The sequence below is a fragment of the Aquarana catesbeiana genome, linkage group LG04 (assembly GCF_042186555.1).
Source record: "Aquarana catesbeiana isolate 2022-GZ linkage group LG04, ASM4218655v1, whole genome shotgun sequence".
NCBI lineage: Eukaryota > Metazoa > Chordata > Amphibia > Anura > Ranidae > Aquarana > Aquarana catesbeiana.
The window spans coordinates 611703711-611715044 of NC_133327.1; the positions used below are offsets into that span (position 1 = coordinate 611703711).

The following is an 11334-nucleotide window of genomic DNA, read 5'->3' on the forward strand; positions in this document are numbered from 1 at the left end:
AAGTGCCTCCTCATAAGTGCCACCTAATCAGTGCCCATAAGTGCTGCCTCATCAGCGCCCATCAGTGAAGGAGAAAAATTACTTATTTACAAAATTTACTGACAAACTAAGAAAAACTTTTTTTTTTTTTCAAAATTTTCTGTCTTTTTTTTTTATTTTTAGGAAAAGATAAAAAAACAGAAGTGATTAAATACCACCAAAAGAAAGCTCTATTTATGTGAAGAAAAATTATAAAAAATTCACATGGTTACAGTGTAGCATGACCGTACAATAGTCAATCAAAATGTGACAACACTTAAAGCTGAAAAATGGTCTGCGCAGGAGGGGGTGTAAGTGCCCGGTATTGAGGTAGTTAAGGTAAAATCCCTATTGTAAAGGATCCCCCCCCCCCCCCCTTTATACTTACCCGAGCCTGACCTCCACCATGCGCTGTACACAAGAGCAGCAGCTCTCCCGGCTCTGTCTTTCCTCACTGGGCAGATTGATAGCAGCGGGAGTCATTGGCCATTGTTACTTTAATTTTTTAAAAGATGGAAGCTTTACAATCACTTTTTGAAAGCATACAGCTGAATAATTTAAAAAGTCAAGTTATTACAAGTACAGGTCCAGCCAAATTTTTTTCTTCCCCCTTTTCATAAGAATGGGCTCTTTAAATCTTCCCCTCAAGCCTTCTGAGTGGCAGCCACCTACCAAAATAATTACATCCCCCCCCCCCCCAATTTCATTGCTGTGGAAATATCTCACAAATATCCCATATTCACGTCTTGTGGAATCCCGTTTAATAGTTATACCATTGCAGGTAAAAGATGTATGTACAAAATAAATACTATGTTTTTTAAGTAAAGATGGGTTAAAACCCTAGCCAGTATTTTTTTTTTCTGGTTGCCCGTGTACTGTTGGGAATATCTCCATTCATTTTCTGTCCCAGAGACACAACAGGAAGTTAGAGAAAATCTCCCAAAGTGAGGAGCAGGTGGCAACACTGGAAGATTTCCCCTTTCCTTTGGGGACAGCTTTAAAATATTTCCCCTCACTTTCTAGATGACAATAGTAGAGGAAAAAAAAAAAGATCTGCTTAGAGATAAAAACTTTAAAGGATTAGAGCACTCTTTGAGATCGATTTACGCAAACATACTGTGCACTGCAAGTGCAGTTGCTCTAGATCTGAGGGGAAGCTCTAAAATGAAAGGAAGCTCTGCTGATGATTTCTATCATCCAATCATGTGCAAGCAAAAATGCCGTTTTTTTTATTTGCCTTGCATGTTCCCCTCAGATCTAGAGCAACTGCACTATTTGTCTTTAGTAAATCAGCTCCTTTGTGTACATATCCTATTCTATAAACACTATACCCCAGCACTTTCAGTATCTAGCACTATTTACTTGCAACAGGGCTGCCCAGATGTTATCTTTGTAACATCCTCTGGGCTGGACTCATGTACTGTATGTTTGCTGCGGTCACCATTCTCTTTAATGGAAATCCACTCTCAGCCAGTCAAGTGCATAAGTACAGCTCAGAAGTGTTGGGGATGGCGGGATGGAGACAGTATAAGAGTGTAAATGCACTTAAAGTGCACTTATCCTTTAAAGCTAAAGTTTAATCTGCTTATTTGTTGCGTTCGCCCTCTTTAACATGGTAAAACAATTATTAAATAATATTTCCATTTTCATTGCATACTACATTTTAGACCCAATTACATCACTGGGTCTAAAGGTCTCTGTGCTGCTCTATAAAATGCAGGCAGATTACAGCTGATGGGTGGGGACAGCGGCAAGCCGTGGTAACACCCACATGTGATGCTGGCCTCCATGGTTTAAAGAGCTTACATTCAATGAATGAAAGGAATGGACCAGGCACAATGAGGCTGGGAAGTAAAGATTTCCATGATGCTGGATGTCCTCCAGGCAGGAAATAAGGCTCTGACTTGTTACAGCTTCTAATGCCCACTGTGAGAAGCTCAAAGTGAGCAAACTCAATTCAGGAGATAAGTCTGTACAACTGGGCAAGATGGAAACTAAAGCTCAACTAAGGGTTGGAATACTCAGCTATTCTCCAACGGTCCGAAGCCCACCACCAGCACTGACGACATCTTCCCGGGTTCTTCTGGGTGCCGGTCTTCAACCGTCTTGATTGGCTGGTGCGGAAAATGTCACTCCAGTGCATGTTCGGGAGTCATTCATTATTATTATTCAGGATTTACTGTACATAGTTTTGACAACATAATGGCAGAGAGTACAGTTACAATACAGTTTATTACAGGAGGAATCAGAGGGCACTGCTCGTTAGAGCTTACAATCTAAGAGGGACGGTCAATAGATACATAAAACGTCATAACTGTGGGGGATGGGATGATAAAGAAAATACTGTAAAAGTACAGTTAAGTGGGGCCCGGATAGGCCTCTCTGAAGAGATGAGTTTTCAGGGATCGTCTTAAAGTGGACAGAGTAGGTCAGTGATGGCGAACCTTGGCACTACATTTTCCATTATGCTCATACACTCTGCAGTGTAGTGGAGCATCATGGGAAATGTAGTTCCAAAACATCTGGGGTGCCAAGGTTCACCATCACTGGAGTAGGAGATAGTCGGACAGATTGGGGTAGGGCGTTCCAGATGATGGGAGAAGCTCTGGAGAAGTCCTGGATGTGAGCATGGGAGGAGGTGACAAGTGAGCAGGAGGTCTTGGAAGGTAAAAAATAAATGACTTGGTTGGCATTTTGAGACTAGGTTAGTGACATGGCTGGCTTTGTAAGTTTGTTGTTGGTATCTTACATTTTATTTTGTTGGGTGAGCGGAAGCCAGTGGAGGGACATTCATCCCGACACACTGGCACTGTGCCGGAAATGTAAACGAAGATGTGCCTTGGACGTCTCTTCTACAATAAGGAGCCTACCTGTTTGCATTTTCTTATATTAAGTTTTGCTTTAAGACTGGAGTTTATCATGCACATACATGTTAAGTGTTTGCTTTACGGAATTTTACAAGAACATTTCAAAATCCCCTGGAGTTCTGTGACCGATAGAAAATCACCCAGACTGAGGTCATCTGCTTTTATATGGTTGTAGAACCATATAATATGCCTATAAATGATCTTACAGTCTGGGAAATATTAGCCAGAGTGGCAACAGGTTTATAACACTTTCTGCACTTCTAAAACTGGCCATACACCAGTAGAAGTGCGTTAGAAAATTTTAGGTTTTGGAACGTTCATTCAATTTTCTAATACAGGGGTCTCCGAACTTCTAAATCTAAACAAGGGGCCAGTTCACTGTCCTTCAGGCTTTAGGGGCTGGACTGTGGGGGAGTAGAAAATGCTCTGGCATCAGTGGGAGTAAACCATGTCCCATCAATGGTGCCGGTGGAAGGACCAGTGCCCCATCAATGGTATCAGTGTAAGGAATAGTGCCCCATCATTGGTGTCAGTGGGACAAAATTTTATGAATGTGGCTATTGTTCAGGAAAATATCTTACATATTATAATGAAACCTGTTTAATACAGCTGGGGTTCCACTTGAAGCAGGTCTGGACAAAATTTTAAGGGTTTTCAAATTAAATTATTTGACTCAAATAATGGCAAAAAAGTTCAGCTTTTCACAAAGAATGAAAAGGGAACTAGTTCAGTGGGTTTTTACAGCCTGTTCACATATGTTGGGACTGGCCGCAGTGCCATTTGAAAAAGATTTCTGTGCGATTTCTAATTTCATACCCTTCAATTTGCATTGGAATCGCACCTGAACCTCTGGAACGAAATCAGACCAGACCAGGCATTGAAATCGCACTGCAAACTGGCCTGCACATATGTGAACAAGTCTTCAGGTATTGGTTCTAGTATTGGAACATTTGCACAAGTACTCGTGCAAATGCTGGGTATCGGTGCAACGCTAATTTTTGTTTGAGAAAAATATTCCATCCCGCTCCTTCCAATCTTCTCATCACTACGGTCAAAACTGAATGCCAAAAAGCATGTGGTTTCACACAGCTGCACTGTGGTTTGGCCGCAGCGCGGGTGTACCCGCAGTTTTCAAGTGGTTAGGTTGTGCATTTTTGGTGTGTTTTCTGAAAGCGCACCAAAAGTTTTGCATGCTGCACTGTTGGTGCGCTTTCAGGAAACACGCAACCTAACAGAAAGCTTTTGGAAAACTGCGGGATGACTGTATGAAAATAGCAGGTACACCTGCGCTGTGGCCAAGCCGCAGCTTAGCAGTGTGAAACCGGCCCAACCATTAAAAAAAAACAAAAAAAACAAAAAAAACAAACACGGAATAATGCCCTGTACACACGGTCGAATTTTCCGACTGAAAATGCGTGATAGGACCTTGTTGTCGGAAATTCCGACCGTGTGTGGGCTCTATCACACATTTTCCATCGGATTTTCCGACACACAAAGTTTGAGAGCAGGATATAAAATTTTCCGACAACAAAATCCGTTGTCGGAAATTCCGATCGTGTGTACACAAATCCGACGGACAAAGTGCCACGCGTGCTCAGAATAAATAAAGAGATGAAAGCTATTGGCTACTGCCCCGTTTATAGTCCCGTCGTATGTGTTTTACGTCACCGCGTTCAGAACGATCGGATTTTCCGACAACTTTGTGTGACCGTGTGTATGCAAGACAAGTTTGAGCCAACATCCATCGGAAAAAATCCTGAGATTTTGTTGTCGGAATGTCCGAACAAAGTCCGACCGTGTGTACGGGGCATACGAGTTCTGAAAAGGTTACCTTGTAAAGTAGTTGTAATCCCTTCCATATACTCAGTAAACTGAATAGCCTCAAGTGATACACAGAGACTAAACAAATTCTCCTACAAAAGTTATACCTGTCTATTTGCAGTCTTCTCTGCATCCGTTCAAAGTTCTCAATTTATAAGCTTGTCTGGGAATTCAGAAAAAAAGGGGACAGAGAGTTGAAGTTACATTCTGCAGAGCTCAGTGAGGAGAGCTCGACAGCTGAATGGGGGGCCCTCCTCACATCACACGGGAACAGAGCGGAGGCTGTCGATCAGCTGGAGGTCCCTCCTCCGTCACCATTTTTCTCTTGGTGTCAGCAAAACTTGAGGAAGTGACTCATGCTGGTAGCAGAGGAATGATGCAGCAGACAGAAATGACACTAAATGCTCTGGATTGAGACAAGCACACACTATAGAGCAGTGGTTCTCAATACCTGTCCTCGGGACCCACTAACAGGCCAGATTTGCAAGATAACTGAAATACATCACAGGTGATATCATTTGCTGCTCAGTGATTGCAGTATTCTAGTCTGCATCTCCCCAAGGTAATACATAAAACCTGGCCTGTTAGTGGGTCCTGAGGACCTAAGTTGAGAACCACTGCTATAGAGGGATATGCTTTGTTCATATTTCATGTCTGAGGTTTACAACCACTTTAAGTTCTGGGTTTGATTCCTAGCAGGGACAAGGCCAGGTGCCATTTCTTTTACTACACACGCGAATATTCCCATTTTACATTCGGCTGACATTATACCATATACATACCTACCAACGTTTTGAGATGGGAGCGAGGGGCACCTATTAGCAAATGTATGTAGGCATAGGACACACACCCTGCCACGCCCCCTTAACCTCCCTGGTGGTTTTCCTGAGCTTTGCTCGGGGTTAAATTTCAGTACCATTAGCGGTAACCCCGAGCCACACTTGGGATTGCATTGCAGGATCCTGGTACAGTATACTTACCTTGTCCCCAGGATCCTGCGATGTCCCCCGCTGTGTCTGTGGGCTCTGTCCTCCGCCCGATGCCTCTGTGTGCCAGGCTCCGTTCCCTGCGAGCGTTGCGACACACAAGGGCGGAGCCTGGCGGCAAATTCAAAAAATTGAAAATACATAACACGTGCAGTACACTGTAATCTTACAGATTACATTACTGTATGAAATCATTTCACACCCCTTTTGTCCCCAGTGCTTTGTCCGGTGCCCTGCATGCAGTTTTATATTATATATACTGATCTTTCTGCCTGGAAACTTGAGATTGTCCATGGCAACCAAAAAGTGTCCCTTTATGTCAAAAGTGGTTTGAGACCAGCTAAAAAACAGTGATAGTAAAATCAGAACACTTGCAGAATTGAACGATAGTGAATCGTGGGGAAATTTATTTTATTATTTATAATTATTTATAGTTATTTATTATATTATAATTTATGATTTTGTGTTTCAAACTTTATTATACCTGGGATGTTTTCTAGACTCTTGTTTGGACAGATTTAAGTGTGTTATTGCTAAGAATTAACGGCCTACAATATAAAACGCCAAATTTCTATGCCAAACAATAGTAGACGCAAAAATCGGACATAATCATACCGCCAGGGAGACTACAGGAGCATTGAACAAAAAATTTTAGTTAAACCCACAAGTGCTTTATTTTTACCACTACTATTCATTTATATTGGCTTGTGAAGTTTACAAATGCAGCAATTTAGTTACTAAATGAAAGGTTTAGCACTGGGGAGCACTTTTTGAAAGATAAATAGTGCATTTTATATACATCTATATGGATCAGACCAAAATGAGGGACATATGAGGAGGAATGAGGGACAGAGGGACATTGTTCCAAATCAGGGACAGTCCCTCGAAATCAGGGACAGTTGGGAGGTATGCCGTATAATCAGACACACATACTTTAAAACTAGCTGGAGTGTAACCAGCGTGTGCCAGGACTATACAGATAAAGACATTGATAACTTGCTTTGTCTGCCTGTCAATATGAGTATGGGTGGCAGCAAGTGTAGATAAACTAAAGAAACTATAACATTGTATCATGCATATACATATTACACAATCATTGGAAATTTTTGCTGCTTTAAACATGTAATGTTTGTTTGTATTGCAGCAAAACACAATATTATGGGACAAACACATTTCTTTTGTACAGCAGTCATACTGGAAGCAGTTTGGAGGTCAGTGTATGCAATTAGTAGCCTAAAGGAATACTCATTATCAGACAGGCAGTTACACGGTCACTATGGCAACAGTACACAATTGGAAACAGCCAATTGAAAGGAGGAAAGAATTGGGAAGTAAAACCAGAATGGCAACAATTCACAAGAAGTTCAGATTTACAGGAACCTAGAGAAGCCTTCCAGGCACGTAGAATACGTCTATTAAAATAACGATTTACTTCAACCAAGCTCCCGATCAGTTTTCAAGCGTCAAAACGCACACTTTAGTGACAATGATTTTCACAAAATTTTTTAATTTAATTAATTTGTCGGCCTGATTTTTTAAAGTGTCCAAAAAATAAGAGCCGACAGTCTGATTTTTTTAAAATACTGGAGCAAAGAAAACTGAAGCAGTTGACCATAGCAGCCAATCAGCTCCTTGGCCATGGACGTCTGCAAGGGGGGGCAAATGCCCCCCCCCCCTCTCCTGGATTGAGGGATCAGATCAGGACTTCCTGTTACATTCAGCAGCAGCACCAGCAATTCACGTGTCCCTGGTCTTGGGCACCTTCATTCCGGGACAATACAGTGTCCCAGAATGAAACAGAGGACACAGGACACCCTACTAACTGATTTCTGGAAGTTTTGGCACTGGTTGCTAGGGCTGCTCCTCCTGGCGTCTAGCAACCAGTGATGTCAGAATCAGAGTCTCAGTGAGGCCGAGTGGAGCGAGGCCTGCATCTAGTGCTGCACTCTGCACTGCGAACAAAAAAAAAAGAAAGAGGGTGCACCAGCCTAGTGCATTATCCTTTTTTTTTTTAAACATGATTAAAATCTACTCACAAGGGTAGAAAGAAAGTTGCGCTTATAGCAATCTTATGGCAGTTAGTCCACTGGTAGCAGTTTCCAGGTCCTAGGGAAAGGATGTATGAACCGCTGCTGGCTGACGCCTTAAGGCTCTGAAAAAGAAGGGATTTTAATCATGTTTTTAAATAAATATACTAAAGGATAATGCACTAGGCTGGTGCGCCCTCTTTCTTTCTTTTTGTTTGACTACTAGGATATCCCCGTCCTGGAGGGCAGCAAGGCCGAAACTCATTGGCCATTCTGAATTTTTTGGATCATCTAGCTTACACACCTGTGCGCAAGAGTATTTGCATTTATATAACTCTTCACTGCGTCCTGAGACTGTCTCACTCCCTCCACCCACCTCCTTCTCCAGACGTGGAGCCCAGCAACTTGCAGGCAGGGAGGGACTGATCTTCAATCTCCACCCACCTTCTCCAGTGCCCGTGGCCACCGCCCACCACCCTGGGGGCATCAGACTGGCTTAGAGATCCATGCGATTCCGCGGCTGCCTGTGCCCGACTTCCCCTCCAGTTGGGGGACTCAGTCTCTGAACCTCTCCTGTACCATGTCCGCAGTCTCTGAACCTCTCCTGTACCATGTCCGCAGTCTCTGAACCTCTCCTGTACCATGTCCGCAGTCTCTGAACCTCTCCTGTACCATGTCCGCAGTCTCTGAACCTCTCCTGTACCATGTCCGCAGTCTCTGAACCTCTCCTGTACCATGTCCGCAGTCTCTGAACCTCTCCTGTACCAGGTCCGCAGTCTCTGAACCTCTCCTGTACCAGGTCCGCAGTCTCTGAACCTCTCCTGTACCAGGTCCGCAGTCTCTGAACCTCTCCTGTACCAGGTCCGCAGTCTCTGAACCTCTCCTGTACCAGGTCCGCAGTCTCTGAACCTCTCCTGTACCAGGTCCGCAGTCTCTGAACCTCTCCTGTACCAGGTCCGCAGTCTCTGAACCTCTCCTGTACCAGGTCCGCAGTCTCTGAACCTCTCCTGTACCAGGTCCGCAGTCTCTGAACCTCTCCTGTACCAGGTCCGCAGTCTCGGAACCTCTCCTGATGCCCATGTTCTTGCCATTAGTTGAAAAATTTGCGCTGATTGGTTGCTACCAGCAATATTGCAGTTTTTGTAAAATCAGCCCTACTGTGTTCCCATACCAACCAACTGGATGCTCCCTTTCATCCGGATAGACAGACTGGAAAAATGAAGAAGATACTCTGATTGGTGGCTGTGAGCCACCCAGTTAGACATTGTTTCAGGTGCTTGATGAGTATATTAAAGCCCTATTTTAAGTGTATATAAAGTCAAAACATTTATTTTACATTCTGGAAGGGGAAGGTGATGGCGACTGGTGGCCATACACACTGCAATAAATGATCGATTTATTTTCTGATTGATATCTCCCCAGGAATAATCATTTGAGTCAACAACATAATCAATATGTCACATGGGAATCACAATCTGATTCCACGTCTTTGGTGCCATGCGGTACGTTTTGAGCCAATTCAAAATGAATGGGTTCCAATTGCACTGCACTGAATCACACAGAAATGTGGTGCGGTTCCTGTGCGATTCACATGCAATTTATCATGTGAACCAGGCCTTAGGATGGGTTTATGCAATATATTGTATCAAATCAGTGACGGCCTTGCACTACATAGTAGATGGCAAATACAAGACCCCAATCATACTTATGTAGCAGGAAGTCAATCGCGCAATTTTATGGGGGCGATTTTAACACGATTCAGAATGTTGTGCATGGGGCAGCTCATTCACTTCAATGGGTTGCCCTATGTGTGCTTGTCACCCAAAAAAAGCTCCTGCTCCTTTCTGGGTGACAAGCTTAAAACTATTTTTAAAGGCGTGTTTTGCAGCAACTGATACCCGTTTCTGTCACACGCCAATCACAGCATAATCGCACTGCCATTTAGAGAGAATGGCACCCAAACACTTATTCCAGCGATTGCCACGTGGTTTGGAATCCGCATAAATACTGTGCCTATGGACCATAGTCAAGTCACTGGTCAGCAGACATGTACAGCAACACAAAAAACAAAAAAAAGAAAGATTTGCTTTAGCACGTGTTTATGTAAATTGCAATTCATCATGATTGGCAGAGTGACGCCACCGCACAGCTCTGATGCCAACAAACAACAACCGAGTAACTGGCGGCTGACTATGAAAAGAGCGCCGAAAGGAAAACTTCTGCTGGCTCTGTCCATCCAATCAAATTCTGCGTTCCATTTTCACACCTGGACAAATGACAGCTGATTGGTTGCTATGGACAACAAGAAACATTTCCTATATTACACTCTCCATACATCAACTCATCTGAAAACTGAAAATACTTATCACAGCTTCCTCATTATCTCACATGATCACCCAGAACACAAAGTTCATGTCCATGGCTAACATCATGGCTTCATGCGTTGAGGGAGCTCAACCATCAGTGATGATGTAACCCAGATATTCCCTATTATTCTGTAGCTCATGCCAACCATATACTCTGGTGTCTTCAGTAACTAATAGCAACCAGATATTCTGGTATGCTTTTGTAGCCCATGGCAACCAGATATTCCCACTGCTTCGGTAGCTCATGGCAACGGGATATTTTGGTATGCTTCTGAAACCCATGGCAACCAGATATGTCCTAAATATATTCCCTCTGCTTCTGTAGCCCATGGCAACCAGATATTCTCTATGATGCTGTAACCCATGGCAACCAGATGTTGCCCTTCATCTGCTTGGCAATGACAAAGTAGCTTTCTGTGTCTGTACAATCTATTCACATTCAAAGCAATGTCAGGAATAGTGATTTACTTAACAACTCAAAACAATCCATTATCTTTGCGTCCCATAAGGGCCTTGTAGTACATAGTTAATGGTGGATGGAGGAGATCGTACAATCAGATCGCACAGTGTACACCGGATCTGGCACAGCAGATTTCCTAAGACTTCTCCCGGCACTCCGATCCATGAAGTCCGCCCACACCTGTGTGCCCGGCTCACCTGCACGGTCTTGGAGAAGCCGTTCCTCTTGGTCAGTCCATTGAGATGATATGGAGGAGACTTGTGTGTCCCATTACAGTGATTGGAGCGAGGTCGGGGCTCGGCCATGGCGGAGAGGGTGTCGGCAGCAGAGGCTGTAGCGCACTCATGTAATAGATCCATAGATCGGAGCACACAGGTAGACAACTCGTCTGTCAAGATTATCCGGGGAAGGGTGTGGCGGGCCCGGCAGGGGGAGGAGGAGGAGGAAGAAGAGGAGGAGGAGGAGGAGGAGGACTGGCCCTTCCTCATCCCCCTCTCCGATATCTCACCTTTCTACAGGCAAGACTGACCGGAGATCTCCTCTTGTCACCTCTGTCCCGGCATGGGGGTGCCGACAACACACCCCCCGAGTCCCGGCTCAGGAGGACACTTCATTCCAGGGACACTTTACTTCATTCCAGGGACATCAGTCCCAACACTTCACTTCATTCCAGGGACAACAGTCCCAACACTTCACTTCATTCCAGGGACACTTTACTTCATTCCAGGGACAACAGTCCCAACACTTCACTTCATTCCAGGGACAACAGTCCCAACACTTCACTTCATT

General features: G+C 44.0%; 1 protein-coding gene across 1 annotated transcript in view; it reads right to left on the reverse strand.

Moving 5' to 3' along the window:
• The window catches only part of LOC141140773 (serine palmitoyltransferase 3-like), a 224306-nt gene extending 213321 nt beyond the window's left edge, over positions 1-10985 (reverse strand). Inside the window, exon 1 of the mRNA XM_073628260.1 lies at positions 10743-10985. Coding sequence (XP_073484361.1) covers positions 10743-10904 — 162 coding nt within the window. The 5' untranslated portion in view covers positions 10905-10985. The remainder of the gene's footprint in view (positions 1-10742) is intronic.
• Positions 10986-11334: the final 349 nt, after the last annotated feature.